The 19,377-nt window shown below is 32.5% G+C and overlaps 1 protein-coding gene across 1 annotated transcript in view; it reads right to left on the bottom strand.

Moving 5' to 3' along the window:
- Nucleotides 1-232: 232 nt before the first annotated feature.
- The window catches only part of fat-spondin (extracellular matrix protein f-spondin), a 29,979-nt gene continuing 10,834 nt past the window's right edge, over nucleotides 233-19,377 (bottom strand). The window contains exons 5-11 of the mRNA XM_072534606.1: nucleotides 18,418-18,548; nucleotides 14,864-15,083; nucleotides 14,501-14,675; nucleotides 12,622-12,797; nucleotides 10,752-11,006; nucleotides 4,721-4,891; nucleotides 233-656 (exon numbers count right to left, since the gene is read on the bottom strand). Of these exons, the coding sequence (XP_072390707.1) occupies nucleotides 427-656; nucleotides 4,721-4,891; nucleotides 10,752-11,006; nucleotides 12,622-12,797; nucleotides 14,501-14,675; nucleotides 14,864-15,083; nucleotides 18,418-18,548 (1,358 nt within the window). The 3' untranslated portion in view covers nucleotides 233-426. The remainder of the gene's footprint in view (nucleotides 657-4,720; nucleotides 4,892-10,751; nucleotides 11,007-12,621; nucleotides 12,798-14,500; nucleotides 14,676-14,863; nucleotides 15,084-18,417; nucleotides 18,549-19,377) is intronic.

Here is a 19,377-nt window from a genome sequence, read left to right as displayed (position 1 = left end):
TTCAATCAATTCGCTTATTTTTGTTTAGAATTAAAACTAGATCCATATACTTATATTTGTATCAATATTGCTTTAAAAAAGTTTAAAATTTTTAACTTAACTTCTTCATAATCTAATTTAAATTTTCTTTAAAATATGTTGATTTTACAAATATTTTGAGAAAGGTACACCATGACGTGAAAGCCATAGAAACAAAAGAAGAAGAAGAAGAAAGGTAAAATAAAAGAGGATACTAAACATACATTTTATTAAACGTCACTCAATTCATTTAACTGTCATTTTCCAACATCCCAGTATTACACCTGGTACAACTAAGATGCATTTTTTATGTTTGCTAAATCATATAAGTTAAGATAACATAAAGAATACATAGCAAAAATATGGAAATCGTTACTTAAGTAGTTAATTTTTTTTTATTAGAAAAACCTAGTAACAAGCTTTAAGGAAACATCCTCTTCTTTGAAAGAGACCATTTGGACAAGAACCACCATTGGTAGCTGGTTGTGTTACCACTCTAAACCTCTCTCTGTACCCTCTGCCACAACTGGCGCTACACGGACTCCAATCTGACCATTGGGATAAAACGCAGTCGGTTGGCTCCAAACGAGTATTTTGTCTCAATAAAGTGGTGGAGTCTAGAGTTCCTGTTATAGCATCTAAAAGAAAAACATATAATTAGGCATAGCATTTGATACTATGTATCATGTATCAGTTTGTTAAAACGGTAATAAATACTAGTCCAGATCAGGATACCTGTATATTATTACTAGAAAGAAATAAAAAAAAATTTAATATAATTTCTTAAGCACTAAGATTATTTTAGGTAGCAAGTAGAAAGTTATCATAACCATTTTGCTTGACTTTGGACTGGAATACTTTTTTAGTAAGCTAAATTAATTTTCTTTTTCCAATTTTCAAAATCAGCAAAATAAAATTGTTTCTGATCTCGCAGTAGATATTTTGGTCAAATTGGAGAACGTGTTTTCAGGGACATGATGGCGATATATCGGTGTAATTTGAAATTTGAATCGCCTTGATTAAAACAACCTGGGTATTTTTTTTGTAGTGAAATGGACAGAGCAGTAACCTATTGAAATTTTGATCGGTAAATCGCAAGATTCTATTACGAAAGAGACATTTGGTTAGAGAGTGTAAAAAGAGAATATATGATTCCAAAAATGAAGATAAAAATAGGTTATCAGGAAGTAATCTAGCTTACATATGTGATATTTCTTCCATGTACTGTTATTTACACTTTCAGTGTAAATAAAAGTGATTGGATATACGACTCAGGAGCAAGAATACACACGGCTGGTGAAAAATTGTTGTTTTCAAAATTAGAATCTCTAGCTGAACCTATGTATGTTAGAATAGCAAACAACAAGTTGATTCCTGCAGAAGGTAAAGGTGTTATTGAAAGCATTTGTCCAAGGTGAGTGGTATAATCGCACCATAAATAATGTCCTCTACGTTCCTGAACTTAGTCACAGCTTATCTTTAGTCTTATCGTCACTTCAGTGGATGCTATGACAGATCAAAACTTTAAATATCACTCTCACAAAAACAGGTATCAATTTCTAAAGCCAAATGGAAACATTTCATGTGTTGAAGTATGTAGAGATAATCTGTGGGTCATGCAATTAAGAGTTAAGCCTATTGCAGAATGTAATTTAGCTTGCAAAACATCAATAAAGTTATGGTATGATCGCCTGGGGTATATTAACTTCAGTACAATTAAGAAAACAGCTAATTTAGTAAACATATGAGAGTTAAAGACAAAGAAGAGTTTTTCTGTGAAACATGCCAGCATGAGATGCAGTCAAAAAAATCCCATAAAAGTCTTACAAAAAACAGATCAGATACACCAGGTGAAATGATTCACACAGATGTATGTGGACTTGTAAACATTTCCTCTCCAAGTGGATCAAAATATTTTGTTTTATTTAAAGATGATTGTAGTGGTTATTGGAGTGTTTATTTTTTAAAACAAAAGCCAGATGTTCTCAACAAGTTTAAGGATTTTAAAATACTGATCAAAAATCAAACTAGTAATAAGATTTTAAGAAGTGACCAAGGTAAAGGAGATTATATCAATAGTGATTTTCAGGATTATATCATGAAAAATGCTATATTACATGAATGTTCAGCTCCATATACCTCAACAAAATGGTGGCAGTGAGAGGCTTCTTCTTCATGTACCACGTTGTTTCAGAACGTTGGTTACCATCATAGCTATCTTAATTTTATTCACTGCTACCCTAAATAGCATGCTTGTGTATATCCATACCATACCAATCTCGCAAGTTCTTCAACCATGAGGTTTGGGACCTTTCATTACATGTCCAAAATACTCCAGCTTTCTCTGCTTGATGCTTTTTATGATCTCAGTAGTCTTGCTGAGACGTTCTAGTTATATAGAACCCAGGAAACTTTTAAAATAAAATTCTTCTATAGCACCACATTTCGAAAGCCTCAAGGCGATTTAGATCGATTTTATTCACAGTCCAGGACTCGACACTATAAAGTAAGACCGAGAACACGTAGCAGCGAAGTAGATGGATCCTCAATGCCAATTTTAGGTCTCTGTTACATAAGATCTTGGACATCCTTCTAAAAGCCGCTCTAGCCTGCTCTATCCTAGATCTAATTTCGCAGTGAGAGGCAGTTAAGGAAAATTGTTGAAAGTGCGAGAATTATGCTTATCAACAAAAATGTGTCACAAAAATTGTGGACTGAACCTGTAAACACTGCTGTATACGTTCTCAATAGAACATCGTCAAGTCAGGTACAAAACATGACTCCATAATATGAAAAGTGGATTGGACGAAACCAGATCTAAAGGATATCAGAGGTTTTCAGTACAGCTTACATGACACTATCACAGTTCTGTAAAAAGTTTGATTCAAAATCAAGAAAATTATTGTTTGTTGGTTACGATGGATATTCATCAAATTATAGATTTTAGGATTGTAAGAAGAGATTGAAGTAAGATTGAAGTAAGCTACATTGTAAATTTTAATGAAGATTAAGCAATTGAAAATAAAAAGGAAATTTTTAGGTTAAAATTTAAAATCTTAGATTATAATGAAGAAATAGAATAAGATTCTATGTATAATATTTAAGAAAGTGACCATGAAGAGAGTTTAGAAATGTCACAACGTAGTAGTTCTATAGCAATATATCACGATGATTTTGATTGTAATCTGTTCTATGATGCCGAAGATGATAATATTACTGATTGACAGTTACGCAACAAAAATACACTGTCTAAGCCTATTATTGTATAGCAAACTACTGTGAAATATTTGAATAAACTTGCTAATTTCGATGTACAGACTGCATTTCTGTATGGACTTAAATAATTACCAAGATGCTGGAACCAGAAGTTTGTATCTTTTTTTAATAAATTTGACTTTAGACAATTAAAAAGTGATCAATGTGTTTTTATTGGTAATTTTGCAAATGCTGAAACTTATTTAGCTATTTATGTTAATGATGGACTTGTCTAAATTAGAGAGTGTTAGAATAGCTCCTATACTAATGTAATATTAAAAATTTGAAAAAAAAAATTGTTTCTTTTAGGTTATGTTACTTCTTGCCAACTGTTAGATGTAAGCACATGTTTTGTTAATATTCTGAGGCTTCTTATTCAATAAACCTTTTACTAATCGATCGTCGAGCTATATTATTCATCAGGTGCTACAAGAATTGATATATTTTCTGTTAGATCTTTTTCTATTTACTTTTAACACAAAATCAAATTTCTATTCTAATTTTTGGAAATTTTTACAAAATAGTCATTAAATATTTATCTATTAAAAAGATTTCTATTCTTATGGTTTCACTTGGGGTATACCCAGGAGGTTAGAATTTTAGAGAAGACCATTTTTATTGTGGAAGGCTTAAACGGGATCGAGGGATCTTTTTCATGCCTTAAGTGACTAAAAACACAAAAAATGGTCATCTTAAAAGACAGAAGGATTCGTAAGGTCTTGTCTCTCGTGAAAGTTTTAAAGAACATCTTGGTGCTAGCACCACATCAATATTCTCTAAACATCTCGTTATGTTTGAAATGTAAGTGGTTCCTCTCGAAATTAGTGGAAGCTGTAAGTTCGAGTTGCAGAGTTGCGTCATATATCTAGGCAAGTGATAGGTACCCATGAAAATAGCACATAAGGTAAAGGCATATGTCTTATGAGCTCATATATGATTTTTGAGTAAAGGCCTGAAGAGAGAAAAAATCAGACTTTTTTATTACGCGAAACATTACTATATACAATTTCGTAGTTCTAGTTTCCGGACATTTGTAAAGTTTCCATTTAGAATAAATGTATTTAAATTACTTTTTGTGTTTTATATTTATTGGGCTAGATTTAAGCCTTCTAATAATCAGTCTCGGTGTTACCTTACGTACACAACTAATTGTCTTTTATATCAGTTAACCACTATCTATATAACTTAAGATTATTAAATATATTTTTTTAATTATTATATGCTGTAATATATTTTAGTAGTTTTTATGTAATTAACAATTAAATGGCTTACACTGAAGTAAGAAATTCCTGTAAGAAATTAAGTAAAAACTTCTTTTGTAAAATGGTATATACCATTTTACAAAATAAGTTTTTACTTAATTGTAAGTTTTTTAAACTATGGTATATAGCCAACCACTAAGAATTTTACTTTTAAATTTTAATAATAAAATTGCTAGTTTTATTACCTTTGACAATTTTACAGGTATCCATACATTGCTCCTGCGTTAAAAAGTTATTTCTGTTTCCTCTGCATCCTCCATAAACAAACGGGAAGCATTTAAGTTTGGTAGCATCAAACCACCATCGGTTGAAATATCCTTGGCATGGTCCAGGATCTCCATCTTGCATGCATACAACTAATAATAACAATAATGATTATTATATACTACACCAATAAAAAAGGTTCAAAATTAGAAATAATTAGTCGTAAAGTCATTTTTGGAAAAAAACTTTACTTTTGGTAAACCGTTTAGTATACTTGTAATATTTTCAAAGATAGAGAATGCTGTTTGTTATATTTTTATTTATGAAGTTTAATTTTCATGAAGTGATAATATATATATATATATATATATATATATATATATATATATATATATATATATATATATATATATATATATCATTATCAATAAGTGGTGTAGGGTATTACATTTATCATCATCATTTAATTTTTCAACTCTGTTTTCCTCCGACAAGTACGTATTCTCATATTTCTCATGTCTTCATTGATGTTATCAAGGAACCTTATTCTGGGTCTTCCTCTTCTTCTCTGACCAATGGGTCTTTTAGGGAGCATTTTTCTAGCTACGTTATTTTGTTCCATCTGCATTACATTCCCTACCCACTTCAGATATGCTTATCTCAAAATCTTAAAATCTTAAAATATTTTACGATGTCTGGTTTCTATAAAGCTCAAACTGTAACAGTCGTTACTTATACTGTATTGATATAAAAATAATTTCAGAGATGTAGTATGGGTTGCCTAACTTTAAGTGTTCATTTGCCCATTAAGTGTGTATTGTTAATAATTTAAGTTGTCACTCTGTTCTAATTTGGTACCATTGCGGACAAGAGAAATGACAGGAGACTAGGGGAAGTGGAAAAATGGCTCTTCTTGGTTAATTAACAGTGAATTAAAAATCACTTTTGATCGGGAGTTTGGAGTGGTACAAGTGGCAGTTAGCGAAAGAAAATCCAATTAATGCATAGAATTTCCTTCACTTCAAGAAGTTAAATATTCTAAGTATACCATAACGATTTAATTGACGGTGTTTTCGCAAACTCGGGAGGTGAAGTGAGATTTCTAGCACGGAATTGATTAGCTATCTGGTAAATAATAATTTTTTATATTATAAACATTAGAGTATTTTATCTATATCCTATTATTCAGATTCATTATTTCATATTTTAATATAGTATTTTGTCCAAGGCCATTATATTTTTACTCTATGTGAAGCAAGGTCACGCTACATCCGATTGGATGGTTTTTTTTATCTACCATAATTATCTTTTTGCTCCGGTTTCTTATGCTGAAAGAAACTTTCCTCACTTCTTCTTTGATTTCTTTTTATCAATATTGAGATTGGAAGTAACGGGGAATTGTTTTCAGCCACCTACCATGGAATTATAAATTTCCCTCAGAACATCCGAGGGAGAGTACCACTTCAACTCTATTAGAATCAGGGTCATTGGGACAAGCCACAGGGAGTATTATCTACTCCACCCTCATTTTTTCTCCAGCCTGCACCTAGAGGTAGGGCAGGACAGTAATCATCAGAACTGAGCCAATTAGCACCAGCTCCGTGCTAATTTCGGATCTCCAGGAGGACTTCGCTGGGACACCGAAGCCATTCGGGAGTATCCTTCCAGACAACTGTTTCACCGAGGAGGACAGTTGGTTTTTGATTCAGAACTATATATATATATATCTTGTTTCACTAGTTCTAGTTTTTTTTATAACATAAATATATATATTAATTAATATAACTCCCCTTGGTGTAAGGTATCGGTAAGTTTGAGCTCAAATTCTACCCAGAGATTATCTTCCATTGTTTTTTGTATTAACCATTTATTTCTTTATTAACTTTAATTATTTCATTATTAACTTTAATTATTTCATTATTTGTCTACTTAACTAATTTTTTATATTTCATCTTGCGTTATTAACTCCGGTTATTATCCCTTCAGGATAATATACCGTTTCAATTGTTTAATTTGGCTTGTTCCCATTTATATATATTACTTATTTATTATATTTGAATTTAGAGGTGTTTAACAATATTGTTGGTCATATTGTAGGTTAGTATGATATAGTTACTTGGCTATACGTTATTCCAACGTTAGCATTATTTTGTTTAAGGTTGTTTTTTAACCTGGATGTCGGTTGTACACTCTATATCAGAGTTATTCTGTGTAGTTTTCAACTTTTTATTATAGTTGTTTTCAACATTTCTTTTTTTTAAAATATTATATTGTGAAATTTTCATATACTTTTTGGTAACTTAGAGATTGTCAGAATCTAAGAAGTTATATTTAATAAACTTGAATTTGTTTTGCATATAATTTTTTTTATTAATATTTCCTTACCTTTTTACATTTACAGCATTTTTGTTTATTACATCAACTTTAATTATTATTAGCAGTATACGATACCTGGAAGAGTGACCGTTACTCTTTTAGAGTAGTATCCCTCTTCTGGCGCCCTCAATTTGTTTTCTTTGTTAATTTTCATTATATATATTCATTTTTCATATCTTCTTTTCTATCCATCATACATATTTTCCTGGTTTACTGTCTTTAAAAGGCATGCAAATTGGCCGTATCCATCCTTGAGTTTCTAGTGGTCATTCTCTTGCCTACATTGCTAGCCTAGCCACATTCCGTTCAATATTTTTTTTATACTTCTTTACTTAATTGTTATCTATTTTATCCCATATATATATATAGACCACTCTTCTTATACCTCTCTCCTCCTACACACCCCAGTATTTTGTTACAAAACTTAGATCGTCTTCTTCACACTCCATTGTCATTCACCGCTTCATAGAACCTAATAGTCTGCATAGCCTTAAAACCTTCATTACCTAGAACTTTTCTTTCGAAACATCCTTGTTGTATATGCATATTATCCCATTATCATGGACAGGATTTAGAAAACTTAGTTGGATATTTAAGAATCGCAAAATATCTTAATAGTTTGGGAGCAAAGTGATCAACCAGTGCACATTTCCTATAATGACATAAGTACAATGGAAAAGTATAATGGAAAGGCCAATGTTAGGTATACGATCACCAGATCGAAAGAGGAACAACTGGGTAGGATCGAAAACAAAAGTCGAAGATATCACAACAAAAATTACAAAACTCAAATGAAGCATCGCAGGCCACACTACTAGACAAAAAGGCCAACGTTGGAACGCCACAATATAATATTGGAGACCTTACAAAGCTACACGACCAGAGGAAGACTACAGATGAAATGGGTAGATGATATTACAAAAACAGCTGGAGTAAATTGGAAGTATATATATAAGGCTAAGAAGAAGAAGAAGACTCAAAACCTACCACGAATAAGACATAAGAATTGTTTATAGTCATGAATAATGACAGCAAATGTTAGAATGAAAACCATAGAAAAACGTTTGTATAGATATGTGAGAAGCAAGGATAAACTAGTGCACTATGCTTGTGAAAAAAAAATATTTATGGCTATAAATAGGTAATGGTCTCATGTTTGTGGTATATACTAAATGGTTAAATTGTATTTAAATTACCCACATGTACAAACAGATACACACCAAAAATCAACTTTAGAGGAAATCAATGATAACTGGTACACATAATGTTAGGAGCATATAGGCTAAAAAAAAATAAACAACTTAAATTAAGTTATGTGCAACATAGACAGTCTGCATAAGGAGTCTTATGTCCTCTTCTGTAAAATCTGGCTCTGAGTAGGTTGATAGCTAGACTCAAAAATGACAGACATGATATATCGTTAGATACCGTAAGAATGATGACTTATTGACCATGATATTCGGATACAAGCCTAAAGTACCTTTCCAATTAGACACCTACTAAAACCCAGGTTGTACTCATGTACAACACTGTAAGCTTTCCTAAACCATTTCTTTTAATGACGTCATAGACAGGAAACTAATGGGCATCACTTTTAAGGCATCACCGACAGGTATCATGTACTTTGATTTTTTGGAAAATGTTTTGCTTAATCTACTAGCCAATGTAGCCATTCTAGGTAAATACCTTATGCACGCTGGAGTATTATCACATGTCTAATTTGCTGTTCGTCAACATCTTTATGGCACCTACGGAAATACATGGATATGACTCGGGGGTTTCGATGCCTGTCGAAATAGATCTCCTAACATTAACCGCATCGACAATTCTTTATGATGTAGATTAGAAGAAATGGTATAGTAAGGAAATATAAATAAATGACAAAATTAACAGTTCTTTGAAACACTAGCAGGAAACGCCGAGAAAATCCCAAGGGAAGCTATACTAATCATTATACCAGATTTTAACGCCCAAATAGGCAAAGAAAATTGCTTCAGAGAGGTTGCAGCTGAAAACTCAATACATATCACAACCAACAATAACGGAGAAACACTATGTAATTTAGCAGCGACATTAAACATGGACATAAGTAGCACGATATATAAACACAAACACATACAAAATAACATAGATGAGGCCAGGAACACTGGAGGAAAACCAAATAACTGGTGAAAGACTGGAGGAACAGTGGAAAAAATTAAACAAGAAATAAACAAAGCAGCAGAGAAAGTGGTTCACAAAATCCAAAATGAAATGAGAAATAATTGGTTTGACGATGAAAGCAAAGAAGAGGAACGAGAAAAATACAAAGATCACGGGCAAAAGGCAAAGAAATTGTTTAAATTGAAGAAAAATAAAAAAGTAGAAACAATTATAAACGAGAAAAAAACAGAAAATAAAAGACACAACTCAAAACCATTGTACCAATACTCAAAACTAGGTAACCGAAAACAAATAGCTAATATAGCTGTTATACAGCCAAGATACCAAGAAACAGATACAGAAGAAGAAAGAGAAACAATCATGAACAAAGAAAAAGATGAAGAAGAAGAATAGACCTATAGAGAACTGAAAAATAAAATAAATACGAAAGTACTTTTTCCCTCAATGGAAATGTTAACGCATACAATTTGATGTATTGGAGTGACACAAATCAGTACTATTTTAATGGGAATAAGTCGCAATAAAAATGCCACAATAAAATAGCTTCAGAACAATATTAAAAAACATACTAAATTTCTAGAAAAAGTAAATGTTTGCGCAGGTATTTTGGGAATCCACATAGTTAAGCCAGTTTTTCTGAATGCTAACTTAACCTGTGAAGTGAATCTGGATATAAGTTAATTATCTGGATATAAGTTACAAATCGCAAGTGAGCCGTTAATTATTAGAATTATGGAAGATAATCCAGATGAATTCGGCAACTTGGAAATAACTTTTCAACAAGATGGTGCTTCTGCATACTATTATGGTCTAGTAAGCCGTTACCTAGATGAGGAATATCGTGGTAGACGGATTGGACGACGAGGTACGATAGAATGGTCAGCTCGATCACCACAACTCACACCATTAGATTTTTTATCTGTGAGGGTACTTGAAATATAAGGTTTAAGCTACAGCACCCGACAGTATTGACATTTTGAAACAACGAATTGTTGAAGAATGTAGGGCAATTTCCCTCGATGTATTTGTACAAGTACGACAAGAATTGAGAAATAGGATGCATTTCTGTCAGGAAGTAGATGGAGCACATTTTAAACACTTAATATAAGAACTGGTTCTTAAATCTTTATTAATTAGATGCGAAACAATAATTTTAGTATTTATTTAATTTATTCATCAAAACCAGCTTAAACTCAAACAATTCAGTATAATTGAATAGGTAAGGTATATACCTTTCAAACGAGATATCACTTGACATAAGGTCCAATTTAAAATTATCGGCTACAGTGGCTCTGTAACATCATCTATGTCTATTACGTCACCTTTTATGAGTAGTTGAAAAGCCTATGTCCGTTTATTTCCTCCCTCCAAATTTCCCTATTATAAATATAACCGTTCAAAAAATACGAGGGACTTTTGGCTAGTACTGTATATTTTCTTCACTAAATAAAGATCTTAAATTATTTAATGTACCTTTGGCAGTGTTCATATCAATTATGCAAGTGGGAACATCCTCACATGGTAATTGTTGGATCAATTCTACACGACTACTACATTCTTGTTGCCTTGAAGGATCTACTAACAAAAGCCTTGTGCGCATCTTAATTCCTTTTCCACAAGATGCACTGCATGGGCTCCAATCACTCCATGCTGTTGTTGGACACGAAGGATCATCTGAGTCAATTTCATCGGGTTTGCATTCCCGATTTATGCATTTTTCTTTTTCCACTAAAAAATATAAAGACAACCTATTAGTTTTAATATATCATAGTTTTTGAAAGATACTAATGTATTAGGATGTCAAATGTTTTCTTGAAAGACATTCTCAAATAAATCTTCGATGATGTAATCATAAAATACATAATATTTAATCTCAGTAAAACTAAAAAGAAGAACAGAAAGAGGGATAACACTAACACTATATTATTCCGATAGAGAAAAACCATCAAAATGAAGGAGTGGGAATTATATTAACAGATAAATTAAACAACAAAGTAAGTAATCAAATTTGAATCCATAAACTTAAAAATATTAGACACATAGTATAGAAGAATAGGAAAAGTTCCAAACAGAGGTCTAAACAATATAGGAAAATATGGAAAGAATATCATAAACCGAAATCGGAATGATAGAACTCTGTATTAACAACAATCTACCAATGGAAGACATATATACATACGTGGCATTAGAAAGTAATTCAAAAAGTATAATAGATTACAATATTTAATTAATAGATTATAATATCTAATTACAAAAGATGAGTACAAAAATCATGATCATACAATTGCAAAAAGAAGCGGAACAAGGAACAGGACATAGACTAGTCGTAGAAGAAATGCTCGCGGAAATAGATATTGAAGAATAAAGAAATGAAGATCTGGACTAAGAAAAACATAAAATTAAAAATTATAATGAATGTGTATACCTTGGCATAAAAGTAACAACTAAAGAAAACTATGAAGAGACAATCAGAATCCGAATCACCAAAGGTAATAGGAGCATTGAATTCAACATTATGGGAGAAAAATATTAGACTTGAAATAATAAGAGAAACTTGGCAGTTAAAATAGAAGGCAATAAAGTGACATAATAGTAGTAGAAATAGATTTTTGGGGAAGAGCAGTAAGAAGAAATAGACTGAAGCATATTAGAACCCAATAAATCAAAAGGCAAATGCAAGTCGAACTAATGATAATACAAGGTATATAAAAGCAATACTTAATACAGCTGTAAGGTGAGTAGAAGAGGAACGACTCCCAAAAAAGATTTTGAAATGGATTTCACCGGAGAAGAGACAATGAGGCAGACCACCTACAACATGGCTACACGGACTGACCAAAGCAATGTCAGCAATAAATAATAAGTGAAAACGACTGGTGAGATAGATTGGTTTTGAGACAGAAAATCCAAAGGTATATTATGCTATAAAAGGGATTATACAGTAGAAATATCGCTGGATAGAAAGAAATTAGAAAACAGATAAATCAAGAATCTCTACTAGAAAAAAATTTAAAGGAAACAGATAGGCTGATACTAACATCTAATGAGAAAAACCAAGGCAATATAACTGAGAGAATAATAAAAACAGGTTAAACAAAAATAAATAGAAAATAGCAGACTAACGAAACAATGGATAGAACGAATAAACTAAATTTGACAAAAAAAGGAAAGATGATTGAAGAAAAGATAGCAATAAGTACAGGGAGGAAAAACTGAAAGAAATAGATAAGCAACAAACAGACGATAAGCTCACGGAGAAAAATATATAATTTCAATTCAAATATAAAAGCAATTTTACCAATATATCGGTATTGGCGATATATAAAAGATATTTCTTACTTACTGGTTAAAATATGGGAGCATTTTTTTAGTCCACTTCTATCGAAGAATTTTCGGGTTCTCATTCTTTGTCCCGGGCCACAAATTTCAGAACAGGACGACCAGGCGCTCCACTCTGTTGTCGCACAAATACCGTTGTTGTCAAGAGAATCTATTTCTTGTGAATCTTTTTCTGCGTCTCTAAACATATATAATACAGCTTAGATACCTTCATATTTTAAAGTCATATATTAATATCAAAAATAGTAAAACATATTATGAAAACTGACATTAAGTTAATAAATAAAGTGTTTTCTAACATTTTATTATAACTTCCTGCTCAGTTTTCTGCCTAATAAATTTTACTAGTTTAATTTCATCCGTAAGTGAATTGAGTCGGCCGATTAATTATTAGAAATATTTTTCAGGGCTTGGAGGCATGAAAAAAAGCTATGATGGGCTAAAGATTAGAAAGATTGGACCATTGATGATTAGTCAAGGGAATTGCATTATAAGGACGGTAAAACAGCTCCCGAGTGTGATGGTGGGGTCCATTATAAGCAGTGAAGAAACTGATCGACTTTACATTGTCGAAGATACAATGCTACAGGCCTAGAGTATTGCAAACAAAAATGGTTCCTCAGGTCCAACAGTGGTTCCCGAATAAGAGTTTCACGTTTATGAATGACTCGGTGCCTTGTCATAGGACAAAAACTGTTTTTCACCAAAAGCAGATAAAGGTACTCAACTGGCCTTGAAATTCTCCAGACATCTTTGGAAGCTAACAAAGAAAGAAATATCTAATGAAATTATAACCACAAAGCGTTAGTTGATCGAGCGTTTCATAGAGGTATGGCATAGGAGAGCAACAATTTAACAAAACTGCCAGAAATGAATAGAAAATATGCCAAGAAGGTGCCAGGTAGTCATTACTGCAAATGCTGACATTATCAAGTAATGGTATTAAAGGCTTAAGGCAAAATTTTGAGTTTTTATATAATTTTCTTTTATAATACATTTCTTGTATATTTCTACATTCTTCCTACACTTCATTCGTAATATTTTTGTGAACTTATTGTGGACGATATAGTATAGTGGGCAGAAGTAAGAGAGACATAGTGCAGTATTTTACAAATCTTGCGGACGAGGCAAGTGAATTAGGACTTGTGCTAAACGAGGAAAAACTAAATATATGTTGGTTTCTAAAAACCCCCGAAATATCCAACAGAGAATTCAAATTAACAACCATAACTTTGAGCAAGTCAAAGAATTCATATATCTTGGATCGCTAGTAAACGCAACAAACACGACAAGCGACGAAATTAAAAAACGCATAGCAGTAGCAAACAGAACTGTTCACGGTCTCCAAAAACATTTAAAAAGTAAAAATATAAAATGTGCAATAAAGCTCAATATATACAAGACCTTACTAAGACCGGTTTTGATATACGGGGCTAAGACGTGGACCTTATCTCAAAGTGATGAAAGACTTTTTGGTATTTTTGTGAGAAAAATTCTTAGAAAGATTTTTGGGGTCGTAAATGGCGTAAGCTATGACGTCGAAGATACAACTTTGAACTATATCAGTTATACATCGATCCAGATATTGTGAAATTCGTTAAAGTGCAGATACTTAGATGGGCTGGACACATTGCAAAATCAGAGGGCACAAGAAGCAGAGGACGACCACGAAGAAGATGGATTGATGATGTGGAAGAAGACCTACAGATTCTAAGGGTCAGAAGATAGAGGGAAGTTCCAGGAATCGACAGGAGTGGCAACTTCTTTGTGAGCAGGCCAAGATCCACAACGAATTGTCAAACCACTTATGATGATGACTTGACAACAAATCTTTTTAGTACAATTATTAAACTTTCGTGATTACTAGAAAATGAGTAAATTACCCTTCACATTCAGGTACAGCTGCAACACACATTTCTTTTGATACTAACTGCCGATTACAATTATTTACACCAGCCTTCTGTGGAAACAGATATTGTCTAGTCCTCATTCTGAGTCCTTTTCCACAAGTTACGGAACAATCACTCCATTGGGAATATTCACTAACGGCACATTCAGCTAAAAAAAAATAATTGTATATGACAAGAGCTTTGAAGTTACAGATATAAAATTGTTATTTTACCGTTACATTTTTGTTATTAAATTTTGAAAAAAAAAATTATTATAATAGATAAACAGTCACTACAATTTAGCAGTAAGACTCATGTGGTACCAAAGGCATTTTCCAACATTATACGAATACTTACGCCTTGTAGTTTCTTCAGTATTTTCACTAATATCAAGCTGCGAAGATAGAAAATTGTCATCACAAGCTTTTGGTATTACTTTTTCCCTTGTTAAAAACAATCTGGCCAATGCCGGCATTTCCTTTTTGGCGGGGTCATAAAATGGTGCTCTGGGATCTTCAGGATACGTAGTAGTAATTCTGTACATTCTCTCTCTAGGGTTAGTTTCGGCGTTAGGAGACTGAAACAAAATTATATCGAAAAATTGTAAGAAATGGTTTCACTCAAATTATTAGATATAAGCAGACAAAATGCATTAAAGAATAATATAGATACATTATATATTTACAAATTTTGTTAGTGTGTCAAACCTTAATTGTAAACCGTAATAATTACAATATTCGTATTAAATACCGTCTATAGACCAGAGAACTAAGGATTTTACCGTGATATCGTTGATACAGGTATCTAACAATTGTTTTTGATAAATTTAGTGATAACAATATATAATAAAGAAAATATGCAAAAGATTGAACGCCCTTTTTTACTTATAAATTATATATGAAAGATTTAACATTTAAGATCGCATAGAAAATCCTTTAAAATGAGGGCTTGCAAAGTTATTTTTGGTAATTTGTTGCTTAATTATTATTGCAAAAATAACTTCAAAAATTTTTTGAAAATTATTAATAAATTTATTAAAAATGCACAAAAAACTTTTTTGAGCATTTTTGATTTTGCTTAAGAATAAGAACAATCTACAAATATTCAGCTTCAAAAATATCAAAAAGTTTCACTTAATAGTTATTGCAACATTAAAATTGTTCACTCATAAACATCTCCTAAACTTTCTGTGTATTTTGGAACCAAAAGACTACAGTAACTTTTTGAGAATGGGCCAAGAAAGTTTCGATTATTTACTGGATTTAGTTCGCCCCGACATTGAGAAGAAAGATACAAAATTGCGTGAAGCGATTCCTGGAAGTCAGAGATTGTCTATCACATTGAGGTACTTATCGTCTGGCATGGATTTAGAAGACCTAAAATATTCACATGCGCCATTGCTCCAGAAACTCTGGAACTCATAATATTGGAAACCTACTCTGTGTAAGGCATTGAAGGAAAACATTCAGGATTTTTCAAGCGCAGCATTTTTTCTGTTTCTATTAAAGTAATCTTTGCTCTTCACTTTTCATAACTCCGGACAATCGGATCAATTAACAAACTAATGAACTCCCACTCTGAGATTTCGGGAAGCACGGTTTGGCTAGTTGATGCCATGACTTCCACCGAGTGACTGACGCAATGCTTGATAAAAATTGCCCTATACTATCAAACAGCTTGACCATCCGCTTATGTCATTCAAACTTTCTTCAAGCATCTAGCGGGTTTCTACACTATCAATCACGCTTGATACAATCAATTTACGCAAGCATTTGATCAAGCCACTTGATAGTCTAGGATCTCCTTTAACTATGATGGCATTTTTACACAAATTCCAAAAAGAACATAATGTGCTACGACCCTTACAACCCGAGTTAGCCCTTTTTTTCAAAAATGCATCGGAACTTTATTTATAAACAATAAGCAATTTAATATGTACCATTTAAAAGATTAAAACTTCAAGTTTAGACAAAAAAAAAATTAAAAACGATTTATTTAAAATGAGCCATCCTTGAAGCGCCAAAAATAAAGGGTTTAAAAGCGAAACGATTTTACTGTTTCAAAAACTAAATTTCATGAATTTAAATTTCTAACAATCAATATGTCCTAGTTTTCTTTTTAATTTGGGGTATCTCGTGGCATAGATAATAAAAATGCCATTAGTTAATTTGTAAATTGTTTATTTAACCGAGTAATTTGTTTAAACAATTTAAAATAATTACTTATTTTGCAAAATTTTACTTTTCTCTTATTATTCTTACGAAAAGTCCACTAGGAAACTAAGTTCCTATAGATGGCTGTATACCATGTATCACAAAAAATTTTATTTCAAATCTTTAGTAAAAGGTATAAATAAAATACCCAAACGGGCAATAGAATAGAATAGAATAGAATAGGCTCTGCAATTGTGGTTTTGCTTGGCCCGTCGTTCGCCAGACGTAATTGGCTGAAGAGTGTGTGAGAGAGTCTTCCAAAACTCCTGGAGCGGCTCCTTCAGTTATATTTGCGTTTGGATGAGCGTCGTGTTCATCTTTACCACAATAATCGTCCTAGTACAAACCTCCTCGTTTGATCAGAAATGCGGGCACTTTTTAGAGCACGTACTCTGATTTGGCGAATAGTGATTGCTGATTGTACAGGGTGTGTCCGATTGGTAGTGTGCGCCATATTCGAGCTTTTTGGGTCTATTTGAGACCCTTGAGTCAGCGCACCTGTGTAGTTACTAACCAGTCGGATTTTTCGAACTCCCTCAAGGCTACACACCCTTCCAGTTTCCTGGAAGCCTTAGTTTTTAGAGTAACGTAGGTCCCAAATATCTAAGCGGCGAGTAAGTTTCATTTCCTACTCGTCCAGTTAAAAATTGGGTGAAATACCTTTAAACCTCCAAGATCGATATTTTTCACTTTTTTTAAGAGTTTCGGAAGGGTTAAACCAATCTGTTTACATCGACACAACTTGAATAAATTTTCTTATATTTGTACTTTTTATGTGATTAAAAAATAAGATTCGGAAGAATTCTTCCGCCTCTTTTCCATCTACTATTATTTTATTAACTGTTTTCCTTGGTGTTCTTTGTTAATCTGTTTAATTTTTAACTTTTCTTTTCTGTTTTTCTTATAGTTTATATTTCTCTTAAGGCTCTGGTAAGACTTCTTTAGTCCACCGAGCCATACGCTGCTTTAAAATCAATGAAAACCATGAATGAAAACATCTTTCAAAATATAATATTAGTCCAGTAGTCAGAGATTTGACCTTTAAATTTTGCTGATAATGTCAATTTTAGGACCCCAAAAGGATGCAAAAAAGTTTACCACTTTTACCCTAAGACTTCCTTTTTAAACCCCCTCGTATGGGAGAAAAAAATGGAAATCAATTCGACGGTAAAAATTCAGTATCTTTTGATCGGAGTGTCCTATCGACAAAAATCAAAATTAATTTTAAAGGTGAAAAGTGCAGCTTTCTTAGAATTTTTTTTTATTTTGCCACAAATGAAGTCAGTTTTTATAATTCTGTAAAATGCTGCGCCAAAATACAAAAATTTCATATAAATGCTGCTTTCTTCAATTTTAAAAGCCATTTTCATTTTTGCCGATAGGATACTCTGATCAAAAGATATCGAATTTTTTCAGTCGGTTTGATGCAAATTTTATTTAAAATTTATTTCGTGCGTGTACCTGACATTGAAAATCAACAGTTGCTTCAAGCGTTGTTAATTAACATTTTTGTTCAAAATTATCTCAGCTACATTTTTTATTTAAAATATTTTTTCTGGGGTGTGCAGATTTTGGGTAAATGAACGACCAAATCCCTGACGACTGGAGTATGTTGAAGACAATTTTTATAAAATAAATGATAAAATGATGAATGAAACAGATTGAATAAAAACAAAATAATTTATTTGCTAGCCATACCATATAACTTATGCCTCCATCAGTTCCTGCATCGTAGGGGTATAGATCTATTGCCAATTTTTCTGTCCACGTACAGTTCTTTAGACACAAGTTTAATCCATTAATTCCTACAACCCAGTCCGGTGACGGTCCTAAAAAAGAAATTAAAACATGCAACGTTCAATAAAAGAGTTAACTTCATGAGTATATATCCCCCCAGAAAGTCAGAAACCAAGAGTTTCTTTAAAATCTAAGAAAACACATCAATTTTCATTGGGAGGGGGACGAATTTTCATGAAAAATTCATGCCCTCGAATATAACCCCGGAAAGAAAGACAAAAAGAGGGAAGAAAAACATGAATTTCGCATTTATTTTTTTATAATTACAAAATTTCGCATTTATTTTCATCGAATGCCATAGTCTGTGGAGTAGTACGCATTTCGATGCGCATCGCCCCGCCTCGAATTTTCCCATTGGCTCTTGACCTGGAAATTCCTATTTATCGCTCGAACAGCGCATATAAATATTGGCGATTTTCAGGTCAGCTAGGTCAGTCCCTCACGGGCTCTCCGAGAGCTCAGTGCTCTCGGGGCTTTGCTTCCTGAATTTAATTTCCTAATTTACTCTGTGGCTGAGAATTGTTTCAACTTAACTTGGTGTTTTTATTTCGAAGAAGAAATTGTCATGTAAGAAATATCTTGCCTTTTTCAAGGCAAGACACCGTGCTCTCGACAGTATATTCGAAGCCCTCTACAGAGCACCCGGAGACAACAGAAGTTGTATAGACCCCTTATTTGTTCCCCCGAGGTGACATTATTTCGCATTTATTTTTAAACTTGCTCAAAAGCATTCTTGATGTAGTACATAATCTATAGTTCCGAAGGGAATAGCAAAACCGCACCTTCCTTTTCCATCCGAGGTTTCGTCTGCTACTATTACAATGGACTTGTTTTTCAGCTGTTGCTTTGTATTGGCTTTTT

This window comes from Diabrotica undecimpunctata, chromosome 6 (genome assembly GCF_040954645.1).
Source record: "Diabrotica undecimpunctata isolate CICGRU chromosome 6, icDiaUnde3, whole genome shotgun sequence".
Lineage (NCBI taxonomy): Eukaryota > Metazoa > Arthropoda > Insecta > Coleoptera > Chrysomelidae > Diabrotica > Diabrotica undecimpunctata.
This window is presented reverse-complemented; position numbering and strand designations above follow the sequence as displayed.